At 34.5% G+C, this 22,844-nt stretch overlaps 1 protein-coding gene across 10 annotated transcripts in view; it reads right to left on the bottom strand.

The window, feature by feature from the left end:
* LOC106878173 (uncharacterized) overlaps nucleotides 1-22,844 on the bottom strand; it is a 1,399,830-nt gene that overhangs the window by 292,312 nt on the left and 1,084,674 nt on the right. For 9 of the 10 annotated variants that reach the window (XR_016242815.1, XM_089356155.1, XM_052969981.2 and 6 more), the window contains one exon: nucleotides 3,581-4,655. Coding sequence is in view for 9 of the 10 variants with exons in the window: in XM_089356155.1 (XP_089212281.1) it covers nucleotides 3,581-4,655 (1,075 nt within the window). In the remaining variant the exon portion in view is untranslated. Of the gene's footprint in view, nucleotides 1-3,580; nucleotides 5,771-22,844 lie in introns of all 10 variants that reach the window. The other variant, XM_089356157.1, reaches the window with a different exon arrangement.

Raw genomic sequence — 22,844 nt, 5'->3', positions numbered from 1 at the left:
TATTCATATAGATAAGGTCTTTCATGAAATTAATAAGGCATCTATTTAAATGAATTATCACCATATTATGCCTTTAATTGCTTGATACTTATCACTTGATTGTTCTTCAACATCACAATACACACTACTATTATTTAATTACTTGTTTAATTAAGAAATATTTGATAGTGTTGTTGTCAGTACTGATTGCAAGAATATAAAGCAATGTACTGCTTGACATAGAAGCATAAATATTTAAAGACTTTGTAGAAAAAGACAAATCAATTTGTATGCCCAGGGGGGAAAAAATTCCTAATGCTTCAAGCACAGCAAGTATGAAGACAAAGTTTTGTTGATTAAAAGTCTTCTTGATAGAAAAAGCAATTATTCATGATTGATAAGCCAGCAGGAAGTCTCCACAACACAAGGCCAATCCATGAATCAAATGTTTTGCATAAAATTTTCAATGGCTCTGAGAAACCTTTTGTGTTAAAACCTAAAGATTACAAAAGTTTCATTCAGTCAAAGACAACTGCCAATTTTAGAGTTTGGCCTGTTTTGTATTATAATACTTCTGCAATAAAGATATTTACCATATATGGTCTCTACTGCAGTGCTAATGCACTGAATTTGGTAGGGAGAAACTGTGAGGAAGTCCAATATATATATATATGTGTGTGTGTGTATGTGTGTGTGTGTGTGAGTGTGGAGGCACAATGGCTCAGTGGTTATGGCAGCAGACTCGCTGTTGTAGGATTCCCAGACTGGGCGTTGTAAGTGTTTATTGAGTGAAAACACTTAAAGCATCATGAGGCTCCAGCAGTACTCATCATGAGGCTCCCTGCTGTACTCTTTCATCACAACTTTCTGTCACCCTTTCTTCCTGTTTCTGTTGTACCCATATTTAAAAGGTCCAGCCTTGTCACACTCTATGTCATGCTGAATCTCTCCAAGAACTACGTTAAGGGTACACATGTCTGGGGAGTGCTCAGCCACTTGCATGTTAATTTCACAAGCAAGCTGTTCCATTGATTGGATCAGCTGGAACCCTCAACATCGTAACCAACGGAGTGCTGTAGTATAAATATATATATGCGTATATATATATATGCATATATATATATGTATGTATGTACATAAATATAAATACGAGATGTTTTGGTATCCAGAAGACCGAAAAGGCAAGTAAAGCTATGTAAGTGCTACGGAGGGACCACTGTTAAGCTCTCGGTTCAATAATAGCATGAGTGAGGAATCTAAGGCAGGTCGTGTGTGAGCGTGTATATGCTAAATAAAATGAGATAACAAGGCCGAGGCAATTTGATATTTCTAGGACATATATAAATAGAAAGGTAGCCTTACAGCTGTTTCAGAGAAATAAACGATATCCCATCATCAGAGATGAGTTAAAAGAGCTTCAATATAAAGAATTAGTAGAGTTCCTGCTTTTAGAAGAAGTTATTCTGGCGAAAGAGAGATATACAAGAAATTAGATATAATGCAGAAAGTATAAAAGGAAAATATGAAAAATAAAAATACATGTTATATGTTAAAATTGCTGTTCCTTAACATCCGACATGTAATTTTATTTTCATATTTTTTTCTTTTATACTTTCTGCATTATATCCAATTTCTTGTACATCTCTCCCACTCCAGAATAACTTCTAAAAAAATGTACTCTTCTAATTCCTTATAGTGAAGATCTTTTGACTCATCTCTGATGATGGAATATCATTTATTTCCATGAAACAGCTGTAAAGCCACCTTTCTATTTATAAATGTCCTAGGAATATCAAATTGCCTTGGCTTTGCTATCTTGTTTTGTTTAACACACACATGCACACACACACACATACTCACACATATGTGTGTGAAACATTTATAAAGAATACAGAAACTGGTACATCTCCAAATTTTACTTTTAATTTGACAGTTAGTCATACACCACAATTAGTTGGTTAAAATGACTGACACATGTTTCTGCTGCGCACAGTGCGTGCAGCTGTATATGCAACCTAACTGAACACCTTCATTCAGTGCTTTGGAGTCAACTAAGTTAATTGATGTTTATCATTACTTGCTGTGGTTAGCTGAAACCAGGAATATACACAGGACCTATTATGGTACTTGCCTGGATAATTTATCCCTATAAATTCACCTGACACACGCATGTGCATGTTTGTGTATGTATTTCTATCCCACCATCACTGCTTGATAACCAGTGTTGATTTGGTTAGGTTCTTGTAATTTTGTGGTTTAGTAAAAGAGACTGATAGAATAAGTACCAGATATAAATACTGAGGTTGATTTCTTTGACTAAAAATCTTCAAGGCAGTACCTTGGCATAGCTGCCGTCCAATGACTAAAACAAATAAAAGAAAAAGAAAAAAAGAAAAGCTACAAGTCTCAAATTATCTTTTTAAAAAATCAAAATAGCTATGGCCTATATACAGAGAATGGACTGAAGAAAATTTTGAAGAATTTTCTTGGAGCTGAAGAACAATGGAGATTGTAAGATATCTCTAAAGAGAACTATTTTAAAGAAATTATAATAAAAAAAAAGTCAATATCCAATTAGATCTTAAAAATTACCTCATTAATTTCATGACAGATCTTTTAAAGACTATATGAATTCATAGTGTCTATATGTGCTTAGGAAAACACACACACACGCACACACACACACACACACACACACACACACACACACACATGCATATACATATATATATATATATATATGTGTGTATGTATGTATGTATCTATGTATTCATGTATATATTCGTGCATGTGCATGGATGTGTACATGTGTATGTATATATATATATTGCTATATATGTTTAAATATATTTTGAAGACTCAGGTAGAAGTCTGTTATCAGTTTCAAGCCATTATTTCAAGGTTTACTACAAACTATTTGACCAAGTAGGACACTACACCTTGACCAAGTAGCCAACTACAAGGAGATTCTGAGGGCAAGTAAATTTTGTTTTGATTTGATTTGATGAACTTGTACTCCATCAGTCTGAAAGATGTGGGAAAAACTTAATACTAATGGTTTAAAACTGGCAGCAGTCTTAAAATACTAAGTCCTCATACATTTTATAATTGTGTATATATGTATATTTATTATATATGAAAGATTAATTCTGTAATGTGTAACTTATGATAAGTATACATATATACATACATACACATATATTCACATTTACATATATACACACATACAATATATATATTTCAAATGTGTGAAGATATTTATAATTTACATGTTTATATATATATATGTATGTATGTAATATGTATTTACGCATAATTTTGTGAAAGACATTACACATAGAATACATATAACCATATATTTATATACAGGTAAGTACATTCATATATTTGTTTCAATACATAGAAATATTAATCATTCAGTTTTTATACATTAAAATTTGAAGAACAATGAAAATCTGCAATGGAAAAATGCAAATTGCTTTTTAGATTACAAAAATAACATTTTAATTTTCCATGTTCTTTTTCAAACTGTATTAACATAATCAAATGCATTCAAGAGAAATATTGAAATAATATAATAAGAAAAATCCTTCTGACTTACCCTCGCAGCCATGGACGTTGTCGGCTTCTCAAGGAGGTCCCAAACTCGCTGTCGCCATTTTGCGAACGAGCCGGTACCAAAATCTTCATCCTCTCCCTTTCGGAGACTCTCAGCCTCTTTGCGTATCTCCTCAAACACATGTTCTTTTTTCTGATGATATTTATGCTGACAACATGACTCTAAATAAAGTTCGTCTACACCCCAGTACTCCAGGTCCTCACTGAATGCCAGCACACACATTTCCTCCACCAAGTGAAGTTTTCCAGTGCGGTAAAAGTTGAGGATGGAGGCAAACGATCGAGGATGTCGATCAAAAAAGTATTCATTTTCGGCCAAGCTATAATCGTCACAAAGGTCAACAATTGCATCATGTGTATTACAGTCCCTCAGCTTACCAAGCCGAGTATGAGGCATACGGTCAAGAGTGCGCCACAATACCTCATGTTTTACCCCACCCACATTTAGGATAACACGTTTAGAAACTTCCCTACTCCTCAAAATTGAAGCCGGATCAGGAGGGCTTCCTATTGAGGATGTTGCATAGAAGGGTCGTTGCAGGGCTGACGACATGTCTCCTACTCCCACACCTACCACACTACCACTTCCAACACCACCACTGCCAACTCCTCTGCCACCTCCTTGAAGAGGAAGGTTATTGTTGCCTGCAGGAATAATACTACCTGGAGGTTGCACGACTGCTGGAGACGCTGCTAGCTGTAAAGAACCACTAACACCACACGTCACTACAGGATCAGCTATTTTCACTTCGGATCGACCGGATTGTTTAGCTCGGAATGATCCTGATGTGGCTGTGGTTGGATCTCCTGCAGTCGTACTAGTTGAAGACAATAATGGTGGAGGATGTTGGTGGTGATGATGATGATGTGAGTGGTGATGTGGAAAATGGTGATGGTGATCGGATGCCGCTGTGTTGGCCGATGATGTGGGGTCCCTTTTTCGAATTCCTATTGATGTGGGGTGTTGCTGTTGTTGGTGACGGAGCGAGGCGTTCCGAGATGCTGCCAAGGATGTGGCTGAAGGGAGGTCGCTCCGGCGATCTGAGCTGGCTCCAGAGCTGTGGTAAAACATGGTTAGAAAAAAATGGTCAGGAGGGCATAAACTTAAAAATATTTTAAGGTTAATTTATTATTTTTAATTCTACCTAAATTAATTGATATACTTTTTTTTTTGGTTTTTCCATCAAAGATATTTAGCAGTTCATTTTAGCATTTTTATTTCATTCCTTCTTAAATTATAAAACTTTAAATTGTCCTTATTAAAATAATGTGTGTTAACCAAGTCGGAAAGCTTCAGTTGTAAAAAAATGAAATCTTTTATGAAGATCTTCTTCATCTTTGTTTCAGATTTGAAACTGAGAATTTTCCTAGAATTTACTTGAAAGGTGCATGAAATGATGTCATTTTGATAAATTTGATTAAAATGTTTACTATTTCTTCACAACTCTTACCAAGTTGGCTCTTTTCAACAAGCATTTAGCTTTGATTAGAATTCAAAATTTGTGTTTTTTGTATTTATTGCCACATCATTAAGAATACTGAAGATATTGTATGAGTAATGTCAGCAATAGAGCAGTACTACCATAATAAATATTGAATACTGAACAACATCACACATTATTATATCATATCAAGTAAAACTTAAAAAGATGATATGATAGTTGTATAAATAACAATTTAATGGTGCCATAGAAATAAACAATCAATTATAAATGACAAATCAATAAAATGTTTTATGATATAGTAATGAGTGATATTGAAGTATTCCATTTTCCGTAACTAATATATTTGTATATAAATATAAATCGTAGATATATAGTAAGGCTGAAAATATTTTCTTCAAAAACTTCTCCAGGTAATTTTGTGTATCTTAACTAGTATATTCCCTGTAGTTAGGAGAGAAGTAGCAGCTAAAATGGAGGGTAGAGTGAGGGTGAGGAGTTTTGGTATTTGCTAAAATCTACACTAAATGTGCAATAGTTGGAGGGTAAACTGAGGTTTTAGCAAGGATGAAGGCCAGGTACAAAAGCAGGGTGCGACAGCAGGAGTAAAGGTCACGTCACAGATGAGAGGCGGGAACGAATAGCCAACACAACGACTGTGGTGGCGGAAGGAGAGACGTCGGATAGTCCGGGTATTCCCACCGTTGCCCGAGCTCGCCAAACCACTGGGACTGCATACAAAAGACAAGGAGAACAAGTGTATAGTAATGAAAACAACATTTGCTTATACCAATCATTTTTAGGATCTTTCTGGAGCAATCACAAGGTTGGTAGATGGAAGTAGATCATATGACTTATAAAGAATAAAATAAAATTCATTTTTCTATAGTTTTTTTTTAATGCATGTAGCATTGATATCAATAAGGATTCTGTTAATAAATTAGTTATAGTAATGATTTATTACATTGATACAAGGCCACAAATTTTAAATTAATCAGATTGACCTCACTCCACCAGTACATGACTGGTACTTAATCACTCCTCAATAGATAGAAGATAGTCAGCCATGACAGGATTTTAAATATAAAATTAGAGTATGAAGAGAGGAAACTAAAAACTACAAGGTATTTAAGCCATCATTTTTCTGCCTTCTTTAACGATAAGGATTTTTTACATTGGCACATGGTTTAAATAGGGAAAGAGCTTAGTTGATTACATCAATTCATTTCGTTGGCCCCAGTGGGGACTGAACTCAAAGCAGAAGAGCAGAAAAAAAAAAGACCAACAAAAAAAAGAGGAAACAATTTTATATTACACTCCTTTTAAGGCATATAAGTAAATCCTGAAATCTTTACAAATGCCAGGCATCACGGTTTCATGGCAAACTCACACACATGCATGCACACACACACACACCAAATAAAACCCCATCTCAAAGATTAGACTTCTTCAGTACTATAAGTTATTCCAGCCCCTACAAAGCCTAAACTGTATTTACATTTCAGTTCTACACCCATTTTAGAATAACACTGCAACTTTATATATACAAGCATCTCCGACCACATCCAAAACAATCACAAGCACATAAATGGCAAAGATTCATATACCAAGAACTTACAAGAAAGTTAGGGATTCCCTTTTCCATCGATGAAATTTGGTCTGTGGGCACATTTGTAACCATTCCCAGATAAAGCTATGATAAAGGCCAATTTAAGCCCTTAGACCAAAAACAATAATCTGTAAATTTAATATAAGTTTCAAGACCCACTTATTTCAGAACATATGTATCACTCTTCCACAAGCTGGTACTTTTGTGTCTGGAAGATGCTTCTGATGCTAAAAAGAGCCCCCACACTTGCTCAAGAACCATTAACTCTTATATATGATATCACTTTTCTCTGCTTTTTTTCTATTTTCTATAGCTACAATGACTTTTGTTAATATGAACTATCTAAGTAACATACATGTCGACCCATGACTGCTTAACACAACCTTATTTTTTAAAGGCATCATCATCATCTCTGTACTATCCCCCATTTTTACATCATGACCATCATCTCTGTATTATCCCCCATTTTTACATCATGACCATCATCTCTGTATTATCCCCCATTTTTACATCATGACCATCACCTCTGTATTATTCTCCATTTCAGCAACCATTGAGTAAGCTTTGGCAAGCTTATGACGATGAAGCAATGGGTCATACACAATATTTCGAGTGGCACAGCAACCATTGCTAATCATTTTTAGATTTCATTTCTCTAGGATTCTCTTCATATCCATGTTTTCCTTACAGATGTTTAAGCAGGATTATTATATGCACTAGATTTTTGTCAAATTAAAGAAACCTGAAAATCTCAAACTCTGCCCTGTCATCTTTGACTAACTAATACACAAACAAGCACACACATAAAATGAAAAAAAGTTTGTACATATGTTTTCTGCATTGGTATAGATTGGGTGGGTATTTATTTCAAGGCAGTATTTTGACAATTGAATACTCTTCCTGTCATCAACCCATACCCATTTAACAAATAAGGGAGATTCCATTCCACTATCTTAAGAGCATAGAGCTACACACAGGCAATCTTATGCACACAGACACACACACACACAAATGCATATACAAGTATGTGCTGGCATAGTTCTATGGTTAAGAAACTTGCTTCACACCCATATGGTTTTAGGTTCAGCAAGTGTGTTCTCCCATAGTTCGAGGCCAACAAAAGCCTGTGAGTGAATTTGGAGAAGAATCCTACCATGTGTGTATGTGTGTGTTTGTATGTATTATTGTGTGTGGAAGTATGGAAGTATTTTGTCTTGTTGTCTTGAAAACATCGAAAACACTACAATTACAGAAGTGGTATTGTTTCTAATCTTTCATCAAAGTATATTTGCCATAGCAAATCTGCTGCAATGAATCATATGTGATTCATGCAAGCATGGAAAAGCAGATATTTAAACAATAATGACAATAAATATGAGTGTGTGTATTACAGTCTTCTGTGCAACTTACATCAACCAAATTTATTTACAAGATATTGTCCAGCAATAAGTAGATGACACTTTCCCAAAGTAGAGCACAATGGGTTTGAACCAAAGGCCACATAGTTTCAAAATAAACTTTTCCACCCAACTGCCATGAAATAATAAATGATATAAATAATAAACTATATATACTCTTTTAATTGTTTCAGTCATTTGACTGCGGCCATGCTGGAGCACCACCTTTAGTTGAGCAAATCGACCCCAGGACTTATTCTTTGTAAGCCTAGTACTTTCATTCACTGACATTGGTCGGCTCAGAGCAATTTTAGAAAACACTTTCTCAAAGTACCATGCAGTGGTTTTAAACCAGAAAACACATTATTGCAAAGCAAGCTGTTAAACCACAACTTTTGTTATGAACTTAAAATTGTAATCTAGTAAGCTTTAAAAATAAATTTGTTTATAGATCCATAAAAGTCTGGTGATGTCTTACTGCAAAATGAGGTCTGTACTATTTTTGCTGTTCTGATAACAATAATGATTGAGTATCATTATTTAAGACAATTCTATACATGAAAATAATTATCAAATTAGCCAGGAATTAATCAAAGAACAAATGGCACAAACAATGAATTGGCTCCTAACATTAAAGTAAGCAAATGTTTTTACATCATTAGTAGATGAGTATCGTTAATGAATAATAATTACAGATTAAAAATGTCCGGAAATAGAAAGAATACCTTGATGCAGGAAATTGGTTGAAATTAGAAATGCTTGCTTTTTGAGATACTCAGGTACTTTTATCCATCCAAAAATGTAAGCATTGTCTAGTTAACAACTTAACTTATGGACCAGATACATGTAAAATTATCTACTCGTTTTTATAATATGAACTATCAGTAAATACTATCAAACAGATATGTCCTAGTTGAATGATAAATGTGTTAACTTTGTCTCAGTGTTTAAAAATCATGCTCAGTGTTGTTGTTGTTGTTGGCACTCCGTCGCTTACAACGCCGAGGGTTCCAGTTGATCTGATCAACGGAACAGCCAGCTTGTGAAATTAACGTGCAAGTGGCTGAGCACACCACAGACACGTGTACCCTTAACGTAGTTCTCAGGAAGATTCAGTGTGACACAAAGTGTGACAAGGCTGGCCCTTTGAATTACAGGCACAACAAAAACAGGAAGTAAGAGTGTGAGAAAGTTGTGGTGAAAGAGTACAGCAGGGTTCGCCATCATCCCCTGCCAGAGCCTCGTGGAGCTTTAGGTGTTTTCGCTCAATAAACACTCACAACGCCCAGTCTGGGAATCGAAACCATGATCCTATGACCGCGAGTCCGCTGCCCTAACCACTAGACTATTGTGCCTCGACTGCTGAGTGCTACACATTAGGCAAACCAAGCAATTGCCTAGGATGCTGATATCTGAGGGCCTCACACAAATTATGAACAACATAGACAAAAATTCTTAATCAAACAAAAAAAAAACAATTTTTGAAGAACATTGGAACAGAAAATAGAAATAAAAATCTACAGCAAATATCTTTTTAACATTAATCTTAGTATCTATATGTCAAGGAAGAATTGAAAGAGTTGTTTCAGGACTGTTTTAGCAGTAACAGAATATTGAATTATTACTTGTTGAAATATTATACACTTGCTTTTGGCTGAGTTCACCAGAGAGTTATAACTTGAGGATGGATGGATGGGGAGTAAATACTGATTAAGACTGGCTTTGAGTGTTGAATACTCAAGTGTTGGCCATGACTGGGAGCATTAAGTTACAATGGCCAACTGCTGAATCATAGCAGTTTACTCTTTTCAAAGCTTTTCCTGCTTGGTTCAGTTTATTTAGTTAAGTAACTAACTGACACATACTGGCAAAATAAATATCACATTTAAATCATATATCAACAAAGATATAACATATTCTAAGACTATAAATATCATAGTCAAAGATGTAAATATAAGAAACAAACTGTTTCTATTGTAACAAACAGTCAAGTATGTTTAGTTTTATGTCTTTTATTGAGTGTTTAAGTCTTCTTTTATAGTATTTCTGCTGAAATACACTATCATTGTTTCAATCAATTTTGTGAAAAAACAAAAAAAATGAAGAAATTATTAATATTATTAAAATGAAGAAATTATTAAGCTGATGTTTGAAATGTAACATAAAATTTTTATGACAGTCTTAATTTAGATCAGTTTAAAATAGACTCTTTGAATCATAGAACCAGGAGCAGTTCTAAGCTGCTTCTGATTCTATGATACCACCATAGTATCAAAGAGGATTTATTAGTTCTATCAAAGCCAAAGTTTGCTCAAACAGGGCTTACAAGAACTTCCCAACTAATTATTCAACCAAATAATTGTTACCAGCATCCGTATTTGTAGTCTCAATTAATTAGGCTGTTGTGGTTTCCAAAAGGATCTATAATGCCCTCCTAGAAGAGATGTTATAATCCATGAAGCAGATAGGGATTTTAGATTTAATTACAGCCATTACTTGTGCTAATAGTCTGACAGTATCATACTAAGTATCCAAATGTTTTCATTGTTCAGTAGAAAAAAGGCTAGGGAAACACTACTACTCCGTTATAAAGGAACAAATGTAAAATAGATTAAATGTAAATAACATAGCAGGTTATTAAATTGCTAAATCGGAGTTTCTTCTCAGAAAGCTTCAGATATCTGCACATGTCTACAGAATTTGGTGCATCTATTAAGTTACTCTAAAGTTGAAAATAATTTTATACTTATTTTCTGTTTTTGTTAATAAAGACGTTTTGAGTGAAGGTTGATTGTGAGCATTATATGAGTGAGAAAAAAATAAAATGATAAAGATGTAAAAATTATACATTGCTTGATGCATAGACAGATAGAATGATGTGCATACACAAACACATCTCTCTCTCTCTCTCTACACGGTCACATGCTTCCGGTCAATAATCCTTTTCTTCCTTGGCTATCGCCGAGCAAACACGCGAACTACCTCATCCCTACTTTCAAGTTCGTGCCTCACAGCGTTCATACACAAATAATTTTTCTCGTCTGGCCGTATAGCCTTTTCTGTTTGTTTTCCTGTCTTGTTTTGTGTCCGCCACTACATTCCTCCATGGCAAGATTTAATTTGTGTATACAAATTTAATTTGCGGTCCATGGGAAGAGCCGTTTTAACAATGCGTCCTGCCCAGCTCTTCGAAACGCCGGTGTTAAAACGGGGGTAGCTGATGAAGTAGAATGTTCTCTATGTGGCTTGTGTGTTTTCTCGTCTACGTTTTGTTTGCAATGTCCTGTACACAGATATTCACCTATACATACAGGTGGATGTCGGTATGCACATACCTGTACGTATATATGCGTATACTCATTTACTATTTGTTTTTATTTATATATTTGTGTGTGTCTGTGTTAGTCTCCCTACTGATGTTGGTGTGTTTACGTCTCTGTAACTTAGTGGTTCGGCAAAAGAGACCGATAAATTAAGTACTAGGCTTACAAAGAATAAATCCTGAGGTCGATTTGTTCAACTAAAGGTGGTGCTCCAGCATGGCCACAGTCAAATGACTGAAACAAGTAAAAGAGAATATATATATAGATATATATATGCAGGTATCTCATATGGTTTGATTTAAAATCTCTGGAAGAAGGATATTCATTTGCATGGTGAATCAGGTTGTAGGGGAAAGTGCCATATCCTAGAAATAGTATAGTATCATCATCATCATCATCATTGAGTGCAGCAAAGTGAAAGGAGATGCATAAGTGAGAAGAAACTACAAAGTTATCAATCTTTTGACCAAGTAATGAAAGTTATGTTAAGAAATGCAGTGCAACTGATTAAGAAGAGAATTGATCTAGATGAGATAAGTTCAGCTTTGTGCCATGAAAGAGTAGTACTGATACCAACTTCTAAGTAAGATGAATTCCATGCTCAGTAATTTGGTGGTTACCGAAGAGGCTAGGAGTAGATGAATGTCTTATGACAGATGTACAAGCCATGTACAGATGTGCAGTCAGCAAGGTGAGACTCAGTGGTAAATTTAGTGACAAATTTAATGTTGACATAAGAGTCAACTGGACCTTAACTTTCAGGTAGTTAGCCTTTCACGCTACAACAGAAAAGTTTAAGACCACCTATCCATGGGAACTCCTATATGTCAATAGCCTTGTTCATATTACAGAATCTGTAATAGATCTAGAAAAGGAATTCCATATAATAAAGTAAAAGCTAGAATCAAGAGGACTCAAAGTCAACTAAATGAAACTTAATCAATCCCGTTTCTCAGCTCTGGGTTCATTTGATGTTTTTTTCTTCTCCTATCCCAAAATTGAAAGACTCACTGCCTTTCCTATTAACATTACATTACAGAGTGTCTTAATTCTATTGCTAAATCTAGGGACATTCAGTGTATGCATATGCATGTTTGTTTTGTTTGGTATTTCTTTACATTTTCCTCGCAACACATCTTTATTTACTGTTCTGTCTACATACTTTTTTTTTTTCTCTGCCACAAGATATAAGCAGAAGAAACGTGCATGTAAAAGGAAGATCTAAGAAGTGGAGAAAGAAGATCAGAGAATCCAGAACCTCACAAAAGAAAAGCCAATGGATCACAGCAAGTAACAAGATGGTGTTCTGAAGAAAACTCAAAGAAACCGATGCAACCAAGGCAAAAACTGACCTTCAGTTAAAGACGATAATGGCAATCCATTCTGCTATAGGCACAAGGCCTGAAATTTGATGGGAGGAGGCAAGTTGATTACATCGATCCCAGTGCATAACTGGTACTTATTTCATCGACCCAGAAAGGATGAAAGGGAAAGTTGACCTTGTCAGAATTTGGACTCAAAAAGTAAATTCGAACGAAATGCCGCCCGATGTGCTAACGATTCTGCCAACTCACTGCCTTAAAAATGATACTGATATATATTTATTACAGGTAAAGTCGTAATATTCAACCTGGCTTCTCTCTCTCTCTTTCTCCATATATATATATATATATATATATATATATATATATATATATAATATACATCTATATAGGCTTGATAAGTGTTGATGCAGGAAACTCTTCGCCTTTCAGTCTCTCTTTGCTTCTGCTAAATATTAATATTTAACTATCTATCTATCTATCTATATATATATATATATCATCATCATCATCATTTAACGTTTGCTTTCTATGCTATCCTGGGTTGGACGATTTGACTGGGGACTGGCAAACCAGATGGCTACACCAGACTCCAATCTGATCTGGCAGAGCTTCTACAGCTGGATGCCCTTCCAAACGCCAACCACACCGAATATATATATTGTCATCATCATCATTTTCATGTCCAGTTTTCTATGCTTGCTTTGCACGGGTTAGACAGAATAAGCTGAAGTAGATTTCTACAACTGGAGGATCTTTCATTCAACATCCTTCATTTGCCTTTAAGCAAGGTAATATTTTTCCTTGTCCAGACATGTTTGCAAGGAAGATAGTAAACAAATGATATCACATATTTGATAGTGACATTTGTTTACAATTTGCATGTGATATCAAGATAAAGAATCTCTCACACACACACACATAACACAGATACACACATACACAGATGTGTGTGCCCACACACACACAGACACACACACACGCATGTGTGCACGCACGCATGCGCACACACACACGCATGCACACACTCACATTTATATATGTAAACATATGACTAGCTTCTTTTAGTGTCCATCTACCAAACCTATTCATATTAGTTAGCTCAAGCTTACAGTAGAAGACACTTGACCATGGTGCTGTACAGTGGGATTGAACCTGAAACTATTTGGCTGTGAAATACATTTCTTAATTACACCACCATACCACTGTGTGTGTGTGTGTGTGTTCATAAGGAGAATGCACAAGCAATTGCTAAGGTGATTTTAAAGCTGCTTCAATAAGTGTCCATTATTTTATTCTTTCAGTTCAATAATATAATCAATCAGCTATCAATATGTTCATCCTATAGGGTTCAACACTTGAATTACTACCATCACAGAGTTTATAGATGACCTGGTCAGGGCATGAAAATATGAGATGTAATTTTAGGTTGACCATTTCATAACATTAGCACATGTGAGATTGACAGGAGAAAGTAACACATGCAACAACTAACTTAAAAGTCTTACCAAGATGAAAGCCTGGCCAGATGATTGCAAAGTAATATTGAACCATCAAAATATGAAACAATGGCTCTAACAAGGAAATGAATTCTATCAAGTATTGTATTGCACTTTCACATACATTTGTATATAGTATGAAAGAAGTTCATCATGTGTGTATATGTGTGTGGGTATATGTGTATGCAACAATGTGTGTCTGTTTGCAAAACTATGCTTGGCTAATATCATCATTTGTTGCTCAGCTACAAAGGTTGATGTTGTTTGTGGTTGGGCTGCAACTGATGAATTTAGTTAACATTTCCAATCAAAAAAATAGTGCATTAGCTTTGTGCAAGTGATTCCTATATTCCTCTGGACTAAAAGTCCTTGATGTAGAAAACATGTAAGGAATGGTAACAAAAAGTGAATAGGCGCAGGAGTGGCTGTGTGGTAAGTAGCTTGCTTACCAACCACATGGTTCTGGGTTCATTCCCACAGCCTAGCACTTTGGACAAGTGTCTCCTACTATAGCCTCAGGCCAACCAAAGCCTTGTAAGTGGATTTGGTAGACGGAAACTGAAAGAAGCCCGCCGTATATATATATATATATATATATATAATTAGACTGGAGCCTGGTGTTGCCATCCGGTTTCACCAGTCCTCAGTCAAATCGTCCAACCCATGCTAGCATGGAAAGCGGACGTTAAACGATGATGATGATGATGATATATATATGTATATACATATATATGTATGTATGTATGTGTATGTATATGTTTGTGTGTCTGTGTTTGTCCCCCCAGCATCGCTTGACAATTGATGCTGGTGTATTTACGTCCCCGTAACTTAGCAGTTCGACAAAAGAGACCGATAGAATAAGTACTAGGCTTCCAAAAAATAAGTCCTGGGGTCGATTTGTTCAACTAAAGGCGGTGCTCCAGCATGGCTACAGTCAAATGACTGAAACAAATAAAAGAGTATTTCTGTAAAAATCCTTTCTCCAACTTACTCCCAACTCAGTCATTTGTACATGATAAAAGCAACATTAAATGTAGAATAATGCTATAAATAATTTTGTGCAATTAAGTCATAATTATGTAATTTACTTATCAGGTGTACAATCCACTTGATTATATTGTACTATATATTCTATTATATTATACTAAATTCTACCATCTGGCTCTGAGTGTGCTTATCTCTTGTATATGGTCATCTTACATATGTTATGCACATAAATACATCTTGCTGTCCACCTAATTCCACTGAGAAAGAATTGGTGAATTCAAGGCTACTGTTGTCAAGTTTTGATGCATAGTGGGATCTTCACATGGTTGTGAAGCAGATTTTGTTGTTATGAATATTTTTCATAAAGAATAGAAGCATGGGGTCTGTGAAGTTAGAGGTTTGAGTTATTGAATATAAGATAATGGTTATTATGTTGTGCTCTTTAACAAAGTATTTTATTCTCTCTTGAGTAGCAACTTAATCAATTGTCTGGTTTCTAGTTTCTTTGGTGCCGTTGGCAAACTTCACTTTTATTGTAAGAACTTTCAACTTGATATTTTCTTCCCTCCAGCCCACCAGTCTCAGAGGACTGTGAAAGGTTATGAGCTATTTCCTTCTTCCTGACTTAGATAAAAAAAAATCCCCTTATTGAAAATAGGAATAATTTCCAAAGTACAAGTATTGGTGTGCTACTAATAGGTTACTATATAAATCCTAGCTACTTCATATATTTCCATTATTATTATTTTTTTTTTTTTGCAGCATTGGTAAACAAAAACATACATCTTGTTTCTGTACCCAAGCTATATATGAGGAAGTGCTAAAAAGTTCCTGTCCTTAACCCATTACCTCCCATAATTCTATTAACTGGAATTTTTTAATGAAACTTTGATTTCTAGCATAAAACAGCCTTAGAAACACTCTGGAATGATCAAAATAACATTTCAAAATAACATTTTAAATAGAAATAAGCGAGATATTGGGTGAAAAATTAGCAAACCTCATTTTAATATCTGAGAAATATACCTAGTAGATATAGCAAAAAGGTTAGATATGTGTAAATATTGTGGAGGTGCAATGGCCCAGTGGTTAGGGCAGCGGACTCGCGGTCGGAGGATCGCAGTTTCGTTTCCCAGACCGGGCGTTGTGTGTGTTTATTGAGCGAAAACACCTAAAACTCCATGAGGCTCCGGCAGGGGATGGTGGCGAACCCTGCTGTACTCTTTCACCACAACTTTTTCTCACTCTTTCTTCCTGTTTCTTGAGTAACGCTGTGATGGACTGGCGTTCCGTCCAGCTGGGGGGGAACACATACGCCATAGAAACCGGGAAACCAGGCCCATGAGCCTGGCTAAGCTTTGAAAGGGCAACGTTTATCGTTTTTTTATGTGTAAATATTGACAGATAATTACGAAATTTGTAATTTTTAAGTGATCTCATATGAAATCACAGGTAGGTAATGGGTCAAAGCTACCACAAAAGATATGTTTAGCGGCCTGACTTTCTGAGTTCTTTTACAGAGCTTAGGAAAACTGAAGGACCACTGAAATAAGTGTTTGGGCCTGAGAGGGAAATATGTTGAACAAAATCATAATTAGCTGATCTTCCTGTATTTTCTTTTACTCAAAGCCCAAAACTTTGCAGCATCCCTTGTATATATATATATATATATATATATATATATATATATATATATATATATATATATACATACATATATATATATATATATACATACATATATGCATACATATATATACATATATATATATATACATATATATATGCATATATATATATATATACACACACATATCATACACACACACATGTATATATATATATACACATATATACACACACACACACACACACACACACACACACACACACATATATATATATATATATATATATATATATATATTTATAAACAAAATTAAGGGATCAGCAACAGGTTGCTTCATCGAAGGGCTTGGTAAAAATTATTAATTGTTAATTTATTAATAAATTAATAAATTGATAATCCTTTACCCTTTTAATTGTAATAATTATATATATATATATATATATATATATATATATATATATATATATATATATATATATATATATGCACACATACACACACATATAGGTCACAGTCAGAGCTAACTTAGAAGTTTTCAACAACAACCAATATATAATTATTTCTAGTTCAAGCACAAAGACAGTGGTTTCGAACAGAAGGGATTAGTTGGTTACTATGACCTCAGTCCTTCACAGGTCATTTATTTTATCAACACTGGATGGAAGATAAGTAGAGTTGACTTGATAGGTTTTGAACTTAAAGAGTGAAAGAAAAACTGCAAAGCATTGCTTCCAAGCTCTAGTGGTTCTGCCAACTTGTCTAAGAGCAGCTGATACTTAACATTAAAAACCATTTTCTTCAGTACACGTAAATATCAAAATTTAAAAATAGATAAATAAATAGATAAATTTATTGGAGAAAAAAATTTCATTTTAAAATAGCATTAAAAATATTAAAAGCAAAAAAAAAAAAAAAATAGTGGAATTAATTGATTTATAAGTGTACTTTATCTAATGTGATTTCACAAATTAACAAAAGCATCAAGAACAATAAAAACACTTTTTTTTTTTGTTTGTTACTCTACTTTTAAGCAATGAAGTGAAAAGTTGTAATTAATTATGTTTATGATTGAAATCTCCTTTGTAGCTTCTCTTAGGTTCAGCAGCAACTGTAACAGTTTAACTATAACAGTTTAACTATAACAACAGTAAGGCAAGTGGAACATTGAAATATGTACATGGATGTAAGGGTGTATGGGAAGTTGAGTAAGTGCAATGATGATGCAGAACGATGTGCATTAGCCTATATAAAATATTAAAGTGCATATTCGTAATAATTTAGTAGAAATAAAAGTATTGGAATGGAATAATTGATAAGAGTTGGCTACATGTTCACGGCAAAAGCTTATTCAATTTGAATGTCCGATAACTGATAAAGGCAATTTACTTTTGTTGGTTTTGATAGTGCTAATGTTATCATTACTATTATCAGCATGATATTTTGACTTCAAATTGTTAATTAGTTACTAAGTATTTTAATATTTAAGAATATGTTAAAACGGCATTAGTGTAAAAGGCCAGGAGATTACAATTAAATGTAAATATTTTCTGATTATTATAATTATTATATATCTGCAAGTGGAGGCACAATGGCCCAGTGGTTAGGGCAGCGGACTAGCGGTCATAGGATCACAGTTTCGATTCCCAGACTGGGCGTTGTGAGTGTTTATTGAGCGAAAATACCTAAAGCTCCACGAGGCTCTGGCAGGGGATGGTGGCGAACCCTGCTGTACTCTTTCACCACAACTTTCTCTCAGTCTTACTTGCTGTTTCTGTTGTGCCTGTAATTCAAAAGGTCAGCCTTGTCACACTGTGTCATGCTGAATATCCCCGAGAACTATGTTAAGGGTACACGTGTGTGTGGAGTTCTCAGCCACTTGCATGTTAATTTCACGAGCAGGCTGTTCTGTTGATCGGATCAACTGGAACCCTTGACGTCGTAAGTGACGGAGTGCCAACAACATATCTGCAAGGCAGGAAGCTGGTAGAGTCATTAGCATGCTGGACATGCTTAGTGGCATTTTGTCTGTCTTTACATTCTGAGTTCAAATTCTACTGAACACAATTTTGCCTTTCATCCTTTTGTGGGGGTTGATAAAATAAATACTAGTCAAGCACTGCGGCCAAAGTAATTAACTAGCCTCCTCCCTCAAATTTCAGGCCTTGTGCCTATAATAGAAAGGATTATTATAATATATATGTGGGCACAGAATGGCTGAACAGTTAAGAAGTTTTCTTTGCAATTATGAAATACCAAGTTCAATCCTAGTGTGTGATATTTTGAGCAAGGGATTTCTTACTTTACCATTACCTCAGATCAAATCAGATTTAGTTGCTGAAACTGGGTAAACTGCAGCTGCTCAGAAACTATCGTAGGGATTGTACCTGGATATCAAAGGTACAGCCATGAAATGCTGACTCTTTTTGAGAATCATGACAAAGTGTATATATTTGTGGTATGTCTAGCCACTTAGATATTAAGTCAATGAATCAATAATGATTCAGTTGACTGAACAACTGAATCCTCATCGTTGAAACTGAGTAAAACATAAGCACGGCAGAGGCTGATAGAAAGACAAGTGAGCAGGCTTCACTGGTGGTGTAGTGATAGTGTGCATGAACAGACGAATGTGAAGGAGCTTAGAAAATAACTGGGAATAAGAGGAGTCAGATGTAGCATGCAAGATGCATTGGTATAGACATGGTGTATTTTGAAGTTGGTTAACCCTTTCATTACCAACCCGCTGAAACCGGCTCTGGCTCTGAGTACAAATGTCTTGTCTTTGTAAGTTTTGAATTAAAATCTTCCACCAAACCATAGTCACAGTTTATGTTTCTAACACTAGCTGAATGATAACTAAGTTATTTTACTAAATTCTTTGTTATATTTAACGTAATTGAAAGAAACACAGAACATCTCAAAATAAATACAGTAACAAAAGGGTTAAAGAAGTGCCAAGTGATCCACATATAAGATTCATGTGAAAGAGGAAAATTGAGGAAGACTTGAGAAGACATGATGAACTTAGATTTTAAGAGGTAAAAGCTCACAGAGACCACATCAAGTAGAAAATGCCGTGCCAAAAAGAACCTTTCCAACTTGTATAAACATGGAAAGCATTACATACTTGTTCATAGAACAAGTAGAAAGATAAATTTTATTCAGCGCATAGATACTGAACAGTATAGATATAAAGGATAAAATCCTTTTTTCCTTTACTCTTTTACTTGTTTCAGTCATTTGACTGTGGCCATGCTGGAGTACCGCCTTTAGTCGAGCAAATCGACACAAAGGACTTATTCTTTGGATGCCTAGTACTTATTCTATCGGTCTCTTTTGCTGTTCCATTGATCAGATCAACTGGAACCCTTGACGTCGTAAGCGACAGAGTGCCAACAACACAATTATCATTCTCTAATGTTTACAATCAACGATATTGAACAGACTACTGTTATAGAAGTACAGACTATTTTACTCTTACATCAATGTTGAACATACATAAATGTATTTCTTGAACAATTAATAAAATTATCTCAAAAGCAATGAAAACCAAACAATGAAAATAAAGCTACTAAAAATAACTTCAAAGATAAATAAAACCTAAACAGATTACAGCAATTTGTGATGATTTTTGATAGATCTGGAATGGTTTAAATAACCTGGAATCTAAAATTTACGTATATATGGATCTGCTCCTGAGATAAACCCTGTTTCATTTATTACAAAATACCCTATGCCAAACAAAAATATCTAAACAAATGTGAAAAGTTACAATTCATTCAGTACCAATCTTTTTTGAACCACATTACATAAATATGACTATGAGTGAGGAAATACATGATATATCTGTTAACATTTTTATATGGAGTTCAAATTTAGACAAGCATCAAAGAGCTTGTCTAAATTTGAATACCAGTCTTAAAATGTAGTTAACTGGGAATTAGTATTGAGTACAGAATAAGAATTACATTCAGTACAAACTTACAATAAATACATATGTATAAATGCAACTTAGCCCATTTTTTTTTTACATACTTTTACAATGTTGGCATTGTTTAGATGACTGTATATTATTGAGGTATTGTTTTTTACAGCTGGTTACCTTCCTGTTACTAACCCTTACTCGTTTTACACGTAAGGAAATTTTTGTTACATTCATCCACAAAACAACACAGCTACTGAGTGGTTTCTGATAGAGAAATGACAACATCACCATCTGTATCTGAAATGTGGACAGTGAGATTTGCCGGCATCACTGTTCAGTAATATTTTGAAATAGCACAGAATATAATCATTCACACATACACATACCTGCATGCTCGCACACACACACACACACACACACACACACACACACACACACACACACACACACACAAGTATATGCACATAATGTGTGTATGTATATATATATATATATATATATATATATGATGGGTTATCCACTAACTATATTCACAAGGGTTTGGTTGACCAGACATTATAGTAGAGGACACCCAAAGTGGAGCACAGTAGGATTGAACCCAAACCCATATGATTGTGAAGCATAATTCTTAACCATATAGCCATATATACGGTACACACTGATGGAATTTATCAATGTCTGAATGTAAGTATGTGTCTGAGAGTGTGCATGAACACAATTTATTTCAGATTCTAAGCATACAGCTAGCCATTTTAACAAGTTTATAGTCATCATATAAATATATGTGTATTCCTACATACACCTCTGGATAGATGATATGTTTATTTATCACTGCCTATAAAATTTTTGGATCATATAAGAAATGAACCTGATATCTAAGAGGAGAAAATTTCACTCCTATTACTCTTTCTTTTAAAATAGTTTGGACTGTTGCATCTACGAGTGTGAGTATGCACACATTATCTTAAAGGAATCAGTAGAAGAATTACAAACACCTACTTAATTTAGAGAAGGTTGTTTAGAGACCTCATTGGTTTGATGTACAAGCATTATGTATGTCAGAAGATCTTGCAATAACTTCTCTTTCAAGCAGATAATGGCAATTGTCGTCTTTATTTTGAATGTATAAATTGTGATGCAGAGGTAAATCTATTTATTGTCATTATAACATGCCCAAACTTGCAACATGGAACTGAATTGTGCTTATGAAGAAAGATGCAGTCTGATACACTTTGCCTATGCATGTAGGTATAGTTGTGTAGAAGCTCTTTGTTTGAATGTGGAGGCTTTTGAAAAGATATACTGATAAGCTGCATATAGGTAGCTGCTCATGTACACACACACACACACACACACACACACACACACACACACACACACGTACACATACACACGTACACACACACACGTACACACATATATCTGATTATACATTTATGACAGCATATAGTCACAAACATATGCTTACAAAGCTTTCAGACAAAAAAGAAAATCTTATCCAGAGCACTTCAAATTCATGACTCTATTCTATAGCGTATGGGTGCATATATATGCGCACTTGTGTTGGCTTATTATGTGTGTATGCATATATTCATTTTTACAGTATATATGTACACACACACACAAACACACAAAAAAAATGCCTAGAAGTAATTTTATAATAGCAGTCTAAAGAGAGAGAGAATAAAAAAATGAAAACATTCTTTAAACTGTTCAGTAACCATTTACTAGCTCACTTTTATTTTTCAATTTTATTTTTATGATTACAAAAAAATGTCTGTCTTGTGAGTAAATCTTGTTTTAGATTATATACAAATGAACACAGTGGAAAGTGATTCACTGTTTTTGTTCTTTTTTTGTAACAAATATCTAAGAATATCGGCCATGATCGAAGATGAACAATAACGCTATAGATGTGAGTGCTTGTGTATATATAACATATATATATGCATATATACATTATATGTATATATATATATATATGTAGTATGTATATATGTATATATGTATGCATATGTATATATATGTGTATATAAGTATATGTATATATATATATATATATATATATATGCATATGTATATATATGTGTATATAAGTATATGTATATATATA

Source organism: Octopus bimaculoides, chromosome 8 (genome assembly GCF_046866305.1).
Source record: "Octopus bimaculoides isolate indiv1 chromosome 8, ASM4686630v1, whole genome shotgun sequence".
NCBI classification, from domain to species: Eukaryota; Metazoa; Mollusca; class Cephalopoda; order Octopoda; family Octopodidae; genus Octopus; species Octopus bimaculoides.
This window is presented reverse-complemented; position numbering and strand designations above follow the sequence as displayed.